At 32.1% G+C, this 17255-nt stretch overlaps 1 protein-coding gene across 1 annotated transcript; it reads right to left on the reverse strand.

Annotated features, from left to right (window-relative positions):
* Positions 1–584: 584 nt before the first annotated feature.
* On the reverse strand, positions 585–7656 carry LOC120199265 (putative pre-16S rRNA nuclease). The gene is made up of 5 exons (XM_039200406.1): positions 7628–7656; positions 1659–1727; positions 1485–1580; positions 1057–1146; positions 585–641 (listed from the first exon to the last, which is right to left on the reverse strand). The coding sequence occupies exons 1-5, from the start codon at positions 7649–7651 to the stop codon at positions 585–587; spliced, it is 336 nt and encodes a 111-aa protein (XP_039056337.1). The 5' UTR covers positions 7652–7656.
* Between the last annotated feature and the right edge of the window lie 9599 nt (positions 7657–17255).

A 17255-nucleotide genomic window follows, 5' to 3' on the forward strand; every position in this document is an offset into this window, starting at 1 on the left:
TTCAAACGTTAAATTAAAAATTAATTAATTTTTTAACGTGCCATGTAAAGAGAGTTAACAATTCAATGACAAAAATTATAAATCAATAATATAATTGACTAAAACATAATTTCTTTCAAAATCAATGATCAAAACTAAGCAAAATTGAAACAAAGGTGACCAAACTTGTATTGTACCCAAATGATTATGTTGCTACCATACAGGAAATTAAAAACCAAGTATTATATTAGACATGGCCAAAAAAATCAAGAATTCTTCTAGAAGGTTTAGTCCAAAAAAAAATACCTTAGCATTTGCATTCACCAATTCTTTATCCCTATCATACACCTGTAGAAAATAAACAAACAAATTCCACAAATAGGCTCACCAAAATTTTATGACTGTCTAAGTTATAACAAACAATCATGCATAACATTAATGTACTACAAGTAAAATTAACAGCAGTGTGTAACAATTACTTTTTCTAGGCTGAAAGCTGTTTATTGGAGTGTTGGCAATGCCAAACACCTTCAGTATTTTGATTTACAAAGCTCCAATCCTGGTATAAACCAGATTATAGAACTGGTAAACACATACAAACCAGGTTATATCTCACCTATCTGCTTTAGTCTTTCATTCTTGTTCGTGTAATCCAGGTATGCCTGCAAATGCCAGATATCGGAAAAATGGAAATTATAACATGTCTAGAATCCGACTAAAACCAATGCGGGTTAATAGGTTCAGTATCTCATAGAACTATCATTTTTCAAAGTTGAAGAAAATTTAGTAAGTGAGGATCGTTGAACTTTAACACGCCTCAGAAGGCTTTAGGACCATCATCACCAAGTCAACACTTAGTAAATGGTATTGTATACAAATTCCCTCATTTGTCAATCAATAGACTACCAGTTGAAGAAATGTTAACTTGCAATGAACTGTGAAAATGTAGCTGTAATTTATTTATGACATGAATCGACTCGTGCTGCTGTATTGTTTAAAGTTTAAAGTAACACATCTCATGCTTAAACATGTTACTCAAGGAACTTGCAAAGTTACATACGATCGTAAGAAAGATACCAAAAGAATCTGAACAGCAGCAAACTTATCAACTATAGTTTTCGATAGTACTGGATGCAAACTCAAAGGCTTTAGCAGCAATTCCACATTCTGTTGAGAATAAAAACTATGAGATTTTTTTACTTTTTGTCAAATAAAGCTGCAGCAGTGACACTGAAAGGCATAGGCATAGAAATCAGTTTGTTCAGATAGGTCGCCATTAGCTAACCCTATAATTAATAGATACATCTGATTTAATCAATTACGAAAGGAATACTGTTGTATCAAGGATTTACGGTAAGATATTTTAGGTAAATGAAAAGGAAAGAGAATCAAGCAGGTGCTTGTATTTCAAGTCTACTAATCTAATCATGTTTTAAAAATTGTGAATTTTCCGGATTAACTTTTTAACGTTTTTCTGACACAGCTACAAAACTGCAAGGGCCTACCTTCGATGTAATGCACTCATCCCAGAACGTATACTTTAACCCATCAAGTTTTCCCGTTTTTGAGAGGTCATCAATGAGCAGCTTCACTTGTGAAGCCTAATTAAAATGAAAACAAAGCAAGATTTAGGAAGCAAATTAGTGATTACGCTGATAGAACGTAAGAGAAATACGCACATTAGGAGCGAGTCGTCGTCTGTCAAATGGATAGCCAACTATGAAGCCTACCACAGAGAGTTCAGAAGTCTGCATAAAGGCAGAGGCAAAAAACAGGATCAAGAGTCATGAAAGAAGATAGCTCGAAGTTAAAAACGTAAAACATCATCTGTGCACATCTCTGTTCAAACTAGTTGTTCCATGGGGTACAACCATAAGACGAATATAAATAAAAAAGTAGCAAACCAACTTCTGTTCCAGTTGTCTGATGGAACAATTAAATACAGCTAAAATGCAATTGTGAATTTGTTATGGGCCTTATGGCATGTTTCTGTAAATTGTATAAATGAGTTTTGACGCAAAACTCCTGTATTATTATGCTGCTTAAATCATTCTAATTAAGGCTGTCAAAAATGGAGTAATTTGGTTCACTCTTTCATAGAAAGGTACACGGTTATAAATACAAACAGTAGTTTATCTTAGGAAACTCCTATACTAGGAAAGTAGCCTATTCTAGGTGAAAATTAAATCCCTTAAACTTAGGGATTGAAAGACTACTTACAAGATCCTAGTTAATTACATAATCTTCCTAAATTAGGAATCCACTTTTTGACACACCCCTCAAGCTAAGGATGAATATCTTCCATTTTCAACTTGCGTACCAGTTTCTGAAAATACTGTCCAAGTAACCCTTTGGTAAGCATATCAGCAATTTGATCTCTAGTAGACACATATGCCCTACAAATTAACTCACTCTCGAGTTTTTCCTTTATGAAATATATGTCCACTTCAATGTGCTTCGTCCTATCGTGTCGAACTGGGTTATGTGCTATGTTGATGGCTGATTTATTATCACAATATAATTTCATTGGAACTTCCCACTTGATCCTCAAATCTTCCAGGATTATCCTCAACCATAATAATTCACAAATCCCTAGTGGCATTGCCCTAAACATAGCTTTTGCACTTGATCTAGCCACCATATTCTATTTTTTCCTCCTCCAAGTCACAAGGTTTCCCCCTAAAAAGGCGCAATACCCTGAGGTTGACCTTTTGCCCACCATAAACCCTACATAATCAGCATCAATATAAGCTTCTACAGTTAAATTTTCTATTTTTTAAAAAGAATTCCTCTGCCTGGTGTGCCCTTTAAGTACTATAGGGTTTGATTAACAACCCTCAAGTATGAGTCTTTAGGATTATGCATGAATTGCCTCAACTCCAACTGCATAGGCAATGTCTGGTCCGGTGTGTGTCAAAAATATATGTTTTCCTACCAGCCTCTGATAGGAGCCTCTGTCCACTGCTATGCCTTTTGTTGCATCACCAAGTTTGTGGTTATCTTCTATTGGTGTTTTTGCTGGTTTGCACCCCAATTCGCCCATTTCTTCAACAAGTCTTGGTTATATTTTTGTTGAAATATGAAGACTCATTGCTGAGAATGTGCTACTTCAATTCCAAGGAAATATTTTATTCTTCCAACCTCCTTGGCTTCGAATTCTTTCACCAAACACTTTTTAAGACATTTATTCCTTTCAAGTCATCCCATGTAACTATAATATCATCTACATAGACTACTAGGACCCCTGAATATGAGTGTTTCACAAGTAAGGTGAGATCACCTTGACTTTGCTTATAGCCTAACTTTAGCATCACCTTGGTAAACCTATCAAACCAGGCTCTTGGGGACTAATTTAGTTCATACATGCCTTTTTTAACTTGCACACTACTTGTTTAGTGCTTGAACCGAAACTTGGTGAAACATCCATATATACTTCCTCCTCAAGATCTACATGTAAGAAGGAATTTTTGATGTCAGATTGTTGGAGCTTTCACCGTTGATTGGCAGTCAAAGACAACAAAATTCTAAAAGTGTTCATCTTCGAAACCAGAGCAAACGTCTTGAGATAGTCTATCCCATATGTTTGATAATGCCCCATGGCCACCAACCTTTATTTGTACCTCTCTAGAGAACCATATGATTTGTACTTACTATAAATACCCATCTACACCCCATTTTCTTCTTCTCTTCTGACATTGTTACTAAGTCCCATGTCTTGTTCTTTTCAAGAGCTTCCATTTCAATTTGCATGGTATTTTTCCAATTCTCATCTTCTAATGCCTCGTATACATCATTAGGAATGGTAATGTTGTTTAGGCTAGTAAGGAATGTCTTGTGGTTATGGGATAAATTCTCGTAAGACATGAATAGGTACCTCAGGTTTTTTGTGCATGCTCTTTTCCCTTTTTTAACTACAATATGAAATTTGAAATTCCTTTGATCAATAGGTTCATAAGAGTTTTCAGTAATAGTATTTTTATCAAATATGAGTTTAGTAGTTACCTCATTTTTTATAGGAGATGAGGATGATTAAACATGCATTGGTGTCTTTCTCCTCGAGTAGACCATTAAAGGAAGTGTAGTACCCTGAGCCCTTTGCTAAGGTGAAGTAGGATTATTTTCAGTAGATTTTGTGGGAGTTTCTATGGGAGTATGTTGGGACAAATCATAATCTGGCTAGTCAACAGGTAACTGGCTATTAATTGGAGTGCCTGGAGTGGTTGGAAGGAGGTCAAGAAGTGGTTGGATAAGAGTAGATCTTTGTCCTTATCTTATTTGAATGAAATTTCCCCTACAGATAAAGATGGGTAAAGTATTTTCTGTTATACAAAAGTAACATTTGCATAAACAAAATATTTTCTTGTAGTCGGATGATAGCATTTGTATCCCTTTTAGGAGAAGGAATAGCCCACAAAAACTCATTTTAATGCTATTAGATCAAGTTTTCCCCTGTTTTGAGAGTGTATATGGACAAAGGAAGCATAGCTGAATATCTTGGGTTTAAGATTAATGGAGGCACTGAAGTTTGGAAAGAACTTGGTTAGGGTTTGAATGGCACTTTGGAAATCAAGGACTTTTGTAGGCAATCTGTTTATCATTTAGGTGCAGTTAAAAGAGTAAGGATATAGCCAAATTTTTTCTCAGCTACTCCGTTTTGTTAAGCTGTATTAACACATGAGGACAGAATCTGATTGAAGTAATCTCTGGCATTATCGGATCAGAATCTTTTTATTTCAGCCCCAGATTGGGTTTTGATCATGGTATAAAAGGTCTTAAAGACAGAGCTTACATCTGACTTTTGTTTTAGGATAAATATCAAAGACACTCTTTGTACAATCGTCAATGAAGGATACAAACCAACGAGCCCCGAATATGTTTGAAACAATAGATTTCCCCAAATATCACTATGGATAGGATCAAAAGGGTTGATATTTCTTTTATTGCTTACTGGAAAGGAAGTGTGCTTATGTTTTGTTATTTCACAGATGTCACAATAAAAATTTTCAACACTTCTTTTTTGAACAGAGAAGGAAACGCGAGCTTTATAAATTTAAAGGAAGGATGACCAAGTCGAAGATGATCAAGCCATATTTAGTCTTTATTGATGTGGGATTCTAACATTAGGGATAATGGTGAGGAACTTAGGGCACTAATTTTTCCACCGAGGTCTTCACGATAATATAAGTTGTTGAATTCTTTAGCATGTCCAATCCTTATCCTCAATTTTAGTTCCTGAAAAATACATTGGTTACGGTAGAAGAGAATACAACAATTAGTGTCTTTGGTGATTTTATGAATCGAAATAAGATTGGTGAACAACTTTGGAACATGGAGAACATTTTTTAGAGTGAGGGTTTCACTTATGATAATATCCCCTTGTCCAACCACCGTTATAGTTGTGTCATCTGCTAGTGTTATTTTCTTATTGCTAGTGTTATTTTCTTATTGCTAGGATAGGGTGTATAGGTGAAAAATCTAAGTGAGGAATTGGTCATATGGTCTATAGCCCCAGAGTCAATTACTCAGGAACTTTGGGTAGGAGTATCCAAGGATTTAGAGTTTTGAAAAGAGGATATAACTGAGAAAACCCGACTAAATATACATGTGGAGGAGGATATTTCCAGAGACACTATCAGATTCTTAAGCTTCTCAATGTCTTCTTTATTGAATTCAGCAGGCTGTTCTTGAGAATCTTCAACAAGTTGCTTTGTTGCATATGCACGTCCTTGTCTCTTTGGTGGTCTTCATTTTTTTGAAAAATTTCTATTTATTGTGTGGTTTTCCATGAAGTTTCCATCATTTCTCTATTTTGTGATGAGACTTCTTACACTAAGTGCACCATAGAGAGTCCTTATTAGCTACTGCATGTATATTATCTTCATTTATCATCTGTTATAGACCAGATTTCCTCTCGGTTACAGTCCTTGTGACCAAGGCTGAACTCTCCACTTGACTGTTTTCGATCATCACTCCTCTTCTTCCTTTCTTAGCATGTGTGATTGCAATTATCTCATTTAGTGAGGGAAAATCCTCCTTTCCAAGGATTTGGACTCTTACTGCATCAAACTCAATCTTTAGTCCAACAAGAAAATCAATATTCGATCTTTTTCTATAAAACTTTTTAGAATGGTCGCATCTTCGCTGCATCTCATTTGAATACACTGATAGTGATCCTTATTTAGTAAACGAGATCTTGGTCTTGATTTCATGGATCTAGGCTACATCTCGAACCTTTGAATAAGTTTGCTTCACTGCCTCCCATATTTCTTGGTATGTGTGCAGGGACATGCACGTATCGTTGATTTCTGGAATCATGGAGTTCCACAACCAGGACATTACCAGTGTGATTCATGCTCATCCCAAGCGTCGAACCTAGGGTCTCCTACTTTAGGTCCAGACCCAAGTAGATGACTTAACTTTCCTCTCATCTTTAAGAACGTTTGAACTAGTTGAGACCAAAGGTATTTTTTCATTCAGTCTGCAAGTTGATTGTGTGTTATGCAAATCCTTGTTGAACTAGAATAATTCCCTTCGTTCATTGTGACTTCTTGAATAGTTTCAAAACTACTAGTGTCGACTACTTCAACCATGTTAACACTACGTACTTAAAGAATGGTTTTGAGAAAAACAATGAAGTTGCTAGAAAGGGATAACAACGACTGGAAATGAGCTACACTAACTTTGATACCATGTCAAAAATGGAGTAATTTGGTTCACTCTTTCATAGAAAAGGTACACGGTTATATATGCAAACAATAGTTTATCTTAGGAAATTTCTATATTAGGAAAGTAGCCTATTATAAGTAAGAATTAAATCCCCTAAACTTAGAGGTTGTAAGACTATTTACAAGATCCTATTTAATTACATAATCATCTTAAATTAGGATTCCACTTTCTGACAAAGGCACATATTGAACTCCTTATAGGGAATAAAAAAGGAGCACTTAAATCAAAAGATTAAGAAAAGGGACAAGAAGATTTCATTAAAAGATTCCACACAACAATGCAGCAGAAAAAAACAGCCACGTATGCGTCAAAACTAAAAGATGCAGACAACTTAATAAAATAAGTCCAGAAATAAAAGCAAATGAGAATGGTGAACCAGGATCATCCCAACAAATTTACACACGTCCACATATTCAAACCCCACTCCATGAAACGATACGGAGATAAAAGTAAACAAATTGACACCCTCCCATCTAATACCATGATCCAGAAAGAAAAATAAAAACCAAGGCACTTCTCTTCCCCACCTCTTTCCGTTCCAAACATTCTCCTTGCTAACTCACAAACAACACAATCTAGGACATTAACATTTACTTGCCCAAAACCTTAACAAGTAAAGCACGAGACTAGCTATTTCTTGGTAAAATTATTATTGGAATATTGCTGGTAAGGATTTAAATTACGGTTACAATTTTGGTTGCGCTGTATTTATCTCGATTACGGCCATAGCGGGTGCTATTGCGGTCATTGCGAGTAGTGCGGTCGTACCATAACGATTTCATGACACCTTTACTATTATATAACGGTTGTTATTCCGATAGCATACCACTATTTAAATCCGTGATTGCGGGTATACTCTCAAAATTTATCTCAGACAAATTCTAATGCCAATAACAAAGAAAGGAGATTGAACCACCCTCACCAGGCTTTGAAAATCACTAGCCATTAAATCAATATGTCTTCTTCCGAATCAAAACACTGCACAGATACATTTAGAGAACATAAATTAGCTTTCCAGTGGTTCCATATCTTCTAAGTGATATATCATTAAACATCAACAACTCAGGGATATTAAATATCAAGTAATGGTTAACAAGCAACAGCATAATAAAGAAAACCCATCAGCAATACTGAGATATTTGATGAGAAAGAGACAAATATTGAGAAAATACTTAGAATTTTCTAATCTCTGCAACAAATGAAAATCACAAAGTGATGCGATTTTATTATCGAGGTCCGAGACAACTAATCCAACATACTTATCACTAACATCTAAACCAAGCAACCGTCCTCGTTCCAATGCATTTGCTTTGACCAGATTTTGGAACAAGTGTAAAGGCTTTACGTACTGCATCTGTCTGTCAGTCTACCAAACCATTATATCACAAGACTAAAAAAATTGAGTAATACATTTCTTTGAACGCTTTAACTGCATTAATAAAGTTATTTGTTTGGCCAAGAGTTTGTTTTGAGACTAATTTGTTTGCCGGAAAAAGGGAAGGATCTTCAACTTACAGACAAAAGAATGCCCACTTTGTTTTGAGACTAATTTGGAGATGCAGCTGCTGAAGAAGACACCTTGTGAAAAGGCCAAGTTTCTTATAAGGTCCCGCTAAAGAACCCACCGTTACCCTTAATTGTTAAGGATGAAGCACAACTCATTAAATTAAGTTTTTTTATTAATTTGAATAATTATAAGTGGTATTATATTTTCTAATAACAATTAAATTATTTTTTTAAGTTTAGTTATAAAATAGTGTTTAAGTTATATTTTTTTTCTTGAATACGTGTCCATATTTTTTTGAATCATCCAAGTGTTTAGCGTTATAAATGTTATTACTTTAAATGTTTAGGTCGTAATTACCGTTAAATTTATCTGTTAAACGACATATATTACGTTTTGAATTTTTGAAAATTATATTTTTTAAAAATTAAAAATATTATTATATTTATAAAAACTTCAATTTCTCTAAAATTATAAAAAAAACTCCAAATTTCTAAAAATCATAAATATCTAATCCTAACCTATTGAAGTCGTCCTTGTCAGCCACAACCACCACAACCGACATAATTTTTATCATCTTCCTAGTCATATGTCATCATATTTATCACCAATTGTCTATCGGTATCACGTGAGGTCGCGATTTGTAGAGTCAGTTCATCGAAGTACACAAATAGATAGGTTACGATTTCATAAGATTATTGATCATTGAGTGGAGGTTTGTCATTGACAAAGGGCGGTGGGCGGCGTGAATTTAAATGTTGAAATGAAGGCTTTTAAAGTTTTTGAGTTTTTTTATAAGTGTTTCAAAACTTGTGTGTTTTTTAAAATATAATTTTATTTTTAATTTTAAATAAATTTTTTAAAATTATTATAAATGACACGTGCCAATTAACATATAAATTTAATAGCAGTTATAGTTCGAGCACCTAAAGTGTAATTACGTTTATAATATTATATACTTAAATGATTATGATTTGACATTTCTTTTATAATTAAACTTTTTATTATTATTGCCGTTTCATTTGTTATAATAATCCATTAATTTTTTTTATTTTTATTGCCAAAAGTTCATCACCCTATTAACTGTTATTAATGAAGAAAAATGACTCGGTACTCTAAATTGATATATAAATTCTTTTGCCGTTTGATGATTAACTAAAACTTTATTTTTAATATTTAGTGTTATAATTATAAAAATGTTTTAAAAACTAAATTTATAAAAATTTATAATTTAATTTTTAAAATTATAAAAATTTTAAATCATAAAATCTTTTAAAATTTTATACCTTTTATTGATAAAAAAATGTAATACAAAGAAATTACTTGTATCCCACGTTAGTGTGATACAAAGTTTGAGGAAAGGCTTATATACCGATCGATGTCATTTATTTATATTGAATAATAAGGATGAAATCTATGTTCATACATTATCTTTTTGGGTCGAACACTGATTATAGATAAATTTTATTTAAATTTAAAATTTAAATTCTTAGATTTTTTCAGATTTTTTTTCTTTATCTTTTACTAATTTCATTTAATTTTTACCTATAGAAAAAAAAACCTCACTCACTTTTACGCACTCGTTCACTTATCCCATCCTCATCTTCTACACTCTTTTATATTAGTGATTTACTTTTCGAGTAAAGATCTTTTATGTCTCTTTTTTCAGCAGTGTCTGTTTTAATTAAAAGTCTCATTTTTTGTTTCTTCTAAGAAAAGAACAATATTATTTTGGAGTTTTACTGCCTTAGTTCAAGTGTCTAAAATAAAAAAAATTGTGTTAACCTTGATAATAATTTCTAATGTCAGAAATTATACTAATCCGAACAAAACTATTTCTAAGATAATAACTATACGGTATAATAAATTTATTATGTTATTTTTCATTTACTCTATTATTATTTTGTTAGTTAATGCTATCACTTGTTTTGTAATAATATTTTTAATAACAAATTAAAAGCAATTTCTTTCACTGTTAAAATTTTGAAATCTGAGGACGAGATCACATAGTGCAAAGGATAAGGAATTTACAAATGGGTTCTTCATCATGATTTTCAAGAGTCTCGAATTCGATTTATGTTTAAATTGTTGCAATAAGCCGGTAAATTCATTTTAAAAAATTATTATTATTATTATTATTAAATATTAATAATTAATTAGTTGATTATTTTAATGATGATTGAAATTAAGGATTTAATTAATTAATTTTATTATTATTATTACTTTAGTATTTGTTTTGCAACAAACTATTTCAATAGCAAATGTTTAATTTTTAAACATAATGTTGATATTTTGATATACAAAAAAACAATTAATATTTTAAAAAGATTTTAAGATTATATTCGATTTAGTTATTCAAACATAAAAACTTTTTTGAAAGTGAAAACTCTATTTTACTTCTTATTTTCTTGAACAATTGATTCGTATATTGGAAATAATTTTGGAACAAGTTTTTCTAAGAATTTTGAACTTTAATCAAGTCAAAAATTATTTTTAAGTTTAATAGTACCGATACTACAATAATAGTACCGATACTACAATAATAGTACCAATATTATTGTGTGGTATCGATGTTGAAAGCTTAAAAATAAACAAGTAGTACCGATACTCATTTTATTTTGCTAAAATAGTAAGTAAATTTGGTATCGGTACCTTTTTCAGTGCCAATACAATATATAAAAGTAGCATCGATACTCTATATAGTAGTACCGATGTTACCCTTATGATTTTGAAAGATACCAAATTTCAATATGCTATTTTGATACAAATACTCATCTCATATCACTATTACTTATAATAGTAGTACCATACTTATTTGATCACTATTGATTTTATTTCCCCAACGACTATATTTTTGTAATTAATGTAGGTAATATCGATATTGTAAGCTTGAGTACCGATACTCAAAGTGCTTGGGCAACATTTATTGTAGGAAAATTTCATCTCAACAGCTCTATTAACTCTCACAACTACCCAAACAGATAGAATTGAATAAATGGGTATAAAAGCAAGATCCTAAAACACATGTGAAGACAAGAGAACACAAAGAAAGTCAAAGCAACCAAATAAAATCAAATTCAAGTCAAACATTCTCGAATATTTTATTGCTTTTCAAGAACACTTGTTTACTTCTTTGTTTCATTCTCTAAAGTTTTCTATTTGTTTTGAATTGTGCAAACACACTCCTTATAAGGGATTTTTTTTAAAGTTTTCTATTTATAATTTCTTCTTTAGAAGGGTTGTACACTTGAAACTTTGAGATATAAGTCTAAGTGTGTTGTCAGGTTACACTTTATCCTAAAAGGTTTGAACAAGTTAATGAATTTGTTGAAATCATTAGTGTGAAAGCTAAGGTTGTAGAGATAGACTTCATTGAGGAAGTTGAACCACTCTAAAATTGATTGTGCCAATTTTTCCTTTTCTTGTAAAAAGCTTCCATCAAATTTTTAATTGTTAAATCACCCACTCTTGGCTATTTTCTCCATTCGATTGACTCAAAAATTGATATCAGAGCCTAACTCATTTGAAAGTTTAACATTCTCTTGAGAAAATCCTTTAAAGAGTTCAATTGTATCATCGTCAATGGTCCCTCCATCTACTTCTGAAATTTTTGGTGAGTTTCAATCCATTTTAAAGCCTCATTATTTCAATGGTGATGATTATTCTTATTGGAAGAATATGATGATGTTATTTATTTAAGCCACTGATTTTTTGGTGTGGGAGGTTATCACTGACAGCTCATACATTCCTTCAGAGATGCAAGGAGAGCTTGTTGTATTGAAGGTAAAGTCACAATGGACTGATGAAGATCGAAGACTCGCTTAACCCAATGCCAAGGCCATGCATATCCTCTTTTGTGCATTAGGCCCTAATGAGTATAATAGATTGTTTTCATACTCAAGTGCTAAGGAGATTTGGGATAAGCTTGGAGTCACACATGGAGGCATAACCCAAGTAAAGAAATGGAAGATTGACTTTCTCACACTAAATTATGAGAATTTCAAAATAAAACCCAATGAAGACATCAAAGCCATATTGTATCAATTTACTGCCATAATCAACGAGCTAAAGGCTTTTGGGAAATTCTATTCAAATGAAGAAATTGTGAGAAAAATTCTTAATAACTTGCCAATTTCTTGGGAATCCAAGAGGACGACTATTGATGAAGCCAATGATTTGAAGGTTCTTACACTTGATGAGCTCATTGGGTCACTTTTCACCCATGAGATAAGATTCAAGAATGAGGAGGAGAAGAAAGTGGAAAAGAAAAAAAGTTGGTATCGCTCTCAGGTCTACCAAAGAAGAGAGTGATTCAAGTGAGGAAGGAGATGAAGAAATGATAATGTTAACCAAAAGATTTAACAAGATTCATGGAGTCCAACAAAGGAAGAAGATTTCAAAGAAACGAGGGCTTCAAGAATGAATCCAAAGAGAATGACCTTATCATTTGTTATGAATGTAAGAATCATGGACACATCAAGCTTTAATGTCCTCAATTGAAGATGAAGGGGTTAACCAAGAAAGCTAAAAAACACATATATCTACTTGGAGCGATGAAGAATGCTTTGATGAAGAAGAATAAAAGGTAGCCAACTTGTGTCTTATGGCCATTGAGTGAGAATCTAAGGTAACCTCTAGTTCATCTAATTTAAATGAATATTCTTTTAATGAACTACAGGAGGCTATGAAGAATTGGCCATAGAATTTGAGAACAAGATTTCAAAGCATAATATTTAAAAAATGAAAATGTTCTCTTATCTAAGACCAATGATGAAGTAGAAAGTAAGATGAAAGATATGCAAATCAAACTTATTAAGTTTGAAAAGAAAAATCAAGATTTTCATAACTTGTTTTCTAAGGTTCATGATGATCATAAAAAGGAACTTGATGATCTCAAAGCTTCTTTTAACAATGTTGGATCAAACCATTTTCAAAAAGATCAAACTTCTAAATTAAACTATGTTAAAAATAACTTTAGACTATACAAACATAGAGGTCCGCAAAAACCTCTAATGGGAAAGTTGTTAGGAGCATATTGGACCCTAAAGGACTCATATCTACTAAGGACAAAAATATCCTAGAAATCGGATACCTAAAGGGACTATATTATTAAGAACTGATACCAATGGATCCAAAAGAATTTTGATACAAAAAATAAAAAAATAATCTATATTTGTAGGAGGAGGAGCGTTGCTACAAGGCACAAAACGCGAGCACTGATTCATAGTACCTTAACAGTGGATGCTCAATACATATTACTAGTGACAAGAACCTTTTCAAAGAGTTCAAACCTAAAAGTGGATGAGTAGTAATATATGGCGATAACTCCAAAGGTCACATAGAATGAATCATTTCCATTGGCAATAATTCTTCCATATCAATTTAAAATGTGTTATATGTTAATAGTTTGAAGCATAACCTATTTACTATAGTCAATTGTGTGATAAAGGATACAATGTCATTTTTGAGTCTAATGGTTACAAAATAATTGACATTTCATCAAACATGATTAGGCTTATTAGATATATGATAGAAAATATTTACATGGTGTATCTAGATGATATTATTTCCTCAAATGTATTCCTAGTAGCTAAAGATTAAAATGATTCATGGTTATGATATAGAAAACTTGCACATGCTAGCGTTAGCAAATTAGATAAATTAGTAAGAAGCGATCTAGTAAAAGATCTACTAAAGCTGAAATTTGATTTAGACAAAATTTATGATACATGTGTAAAGGGTAAGAATGAAGGGTTTCCTTTAAATCCATTAATGGTGTTTCATCTAGTAGAGTGTTGCAATTGATCCATATTGATTTATTTGGGCCTATTAGGCCTAACATTTTTCATGGAAAATACACTTTTGCGCTTATTAATGATTACTCTAGATTCACAAGGGTTTTCTTTCTAAGTACTAAGGATAAATATTTAGATAAATTCATCACATTTTCAAAAGTAAATCAAAGTGAAGTAGGTTAATCAATTTCTAGTGTAAGAAGTGACCATTGAACTGAATTTCAAAATATTGGTTTTAATGTTTTTTGCAACTCTAGTAGTATAAGCCATAATTTTTCAGGTCATAGAACCCCTCAACAAATGGATTTGTTGAGAGGAAAAAATAAAACTTTAGAAGAAATGGCTAGAACCATGCTTTGAAAAAATAATTTGCAAAAATAATTTTGGTTGGAAGCAACAAACAACACTTGTTATATTGTAAAATAATTAATGATTAGGGTCATTTTAAAGAAAACTCTATATGAACTTTGCAAAAATAAAAAAAGTATAACATAAACTATTTTCACCTTTTTCGGTGTAAATGTTTTGTTTTAAACAATGAAAAAGATAATCTTGGCAAATTTGATGCAAAAAGTGATGAAGAAATATTTATTATATATTCCATGAATTCTAAAGCTAGTCAAGTATTTAATAAAATAACTTTAGTGTTAGAAAAATCTACTCATGTTATTTGTGATGATACCCTCTTTCTAATGAAAGATTCTTGTGTTGAATATGATGTAGGTATTATGACCTGAAATGAAGTTGGTGAACCATCATCTAAATAGAAAATACAAGAATAAATACAAGATGCTCTTGAGGAGTTAACTTTAGAGGAAAGGAAGATCTCATACCCAAGAGAGTATAACTATGTCAAGAATGGTGAGATTTTGGGTGATCCATCCAAAGGGGTAACTATTAGATCTTCTCTTAGAAATATGTGTAATTTTGTTGTATTTATCTCATGTATAGAGGCTAAGAATATCAAAGAAGCATTAAATGATGATTTTTGGGTAATGACTATACAAGAATAGTTAAATCAATTTGAGAAGAGTCAAGTATAGAAATTAGTTGAAAGGCCTAGTGATAAATCTACTATTAATATTAAATAGGTATTTAGGAAAAAGTTAGATGAAAGTGGCAATATAATGAGGAACAAGACTAGACGTGTTGATCAAGGGTATACCCAAGAAGAGGGAATATATTTTGATGAAACTTATGCTCCCGTAGCTAGGATGGAGGCTATTAGAATTTTATTAGCTTTTGCATGCTAGTATAGATTTACTTTATATTAAATGTGTGTTAAAAGTGAATTTTTATATGGTTTTATAAAAGAAGTGTATGTGGAATAACTGATAATATTATTTTTGGATTTACTAATGAAATTCTTTACCAAAAATTCGCTAAGATAATGCAAGATGAATTTGAAATGAGAATGATGAGGGAGCTTTTATTTTACATGGGTCTCCAAATCAAGCAAAAGAAAAGATGACATCTTCATCAACCAAGCAAAGTAAATCAAGGACATGCTCAAGAAGTTTAGATTGGATGATGTGAAACACCAAGCCACTCCTATGAGATCATCTATTAAACTTGACAAAGATGAAAAAGTAAGTGTATATATTTTAAACTTTATGGGTCTATGATTGAATCATTGCTTTATCTTATCGCAAATAGACTGAACATTATGTTTAATGCATGCTTATTTGCTAGATTTCAATCATATCTTAAGAAATCACATTTACAAGCCATTAAGAGAATCTTTAGATACCTTAAAGACACTTTTAGTATGAAATTTTGGTATCCTAGAGACTCTAGTTTTAAGTTGTATGCCTTCCCAGGGAATATGGAGGTTCAAAATTAGATAGGAAAAGTACCTCTGGTACTTTCCATTTCCTTGGTAACATTTTAATTTATTGGTTTAAAAAAAAATTGTAGCATTATCAACCACTAAGGCGAAATACATTTCAGCTGGTAGTTATACTCAAGTTTTATGAAAGAAACAATAACTTATGGACTATGGAATTAATGTCAGTACTATTTCTATCAAATGTGACAATACCAGTGCTATTTTTCTCACCAAAAATCCCATCCAACATTCTAGAACTAAGCACATTAAGATTAAAAATCATTTTATTAGAGATCATGTCTCTAAGGGATATATAGTTCTGGAGTATGTAAACACTTTGCCACAAGAAACTGATATTTTTACAAAGCCTCTAGATAAAGAAAGATTTTGGGCACTTAGGTGAGAATTAGGTTTAACCAACATACCTTAACTTTGTGCTTAAATATTTTGTGTAATTTTATGGTTTTATAAAAAAATACATGCTTAAATAACTTATTTGATGCCTACTACGTAATTTTTTAGAGGTGTAACACCCTAAACCGATACGACACATAGTTGACCAATTAAAACATCACAAGGGACCACTAGCGTGGTAAACCAACATTTGTTTTCTTTTAAAACACCTATAAAATATTATTTGACAACCATTTAAATATCATAAAACTAAACAAAATAAATATATGTTTACAGTACAAGGGAGCTCCTAAATATGTATGTCAAAATAATACAGTCGAGTAATAGTTATGACTTAAGGATAAGAAGGTCTATGAATAATACATGCCCTCTAAAAAGAAAGACTTATGATGTACTATGAATACTCCTCTGTTTGGAATGTCTGCGATGTGATTGGCTCCTCTAATGCTCCACCTAAGGTCTTGTGAATGGAAACATAATTCTGAACGCTGAGCTCATTGGCCTACTGCGACACTAACAACGAAATAATACTAAGAGTGGACATCAATGCTTATGCTAATGAATGCAATAATTTGAAGTGAGTATGAATGCATGTTTACGCTATCTAGGGTAGAAATCGTAGTACGACTGAGGAATTATTGTATCTCGAAACTCGTACACCCCTTTAGTCTACATAGGGTGAAGATCTAAGATCACTAGAACGGATACAACCCCCAATTAACTCAACCCTTGTGAGTGTTGAAGCCTCGTTCAATAGTTAGTATCGAGTTCCTTGTGCACTACTCGAGTGTCCTGGTAGTTTTATGTTATCATAGTTAATATGGTTTCTAGTTGTATTTGATCATTAATAAGTGTTCTCACATGAAATCTTATTTGAGAGCAATTATAGTGTCTTTGGGTACCTTAATGCTCATTCTAAAATTTTTACGATGGTACCAATACTAGACCTCTCAGTATCGATACTGACTATTGGGTATCGATACTCCACCATGTGTATCGATACTAGTAT

Source organism: Hibiscus syriacus, unplaced genomic scaffold, assembly GCF_006381635.1.
Source record: "Hibiscus syriacus cultivar Baekdansim isolate YM2019G1 unplaced genomic scaffold, ASM638163v2 tig00005406_pilon, whole genome shotgun sequence".
Taxonomy (NCBI): Eukaryota; Viridiplantae; Streptophyta; class Magnoliopsida; order Malvales; family Malvaceae; genus Hibiscus; species Hibiscus syriacus.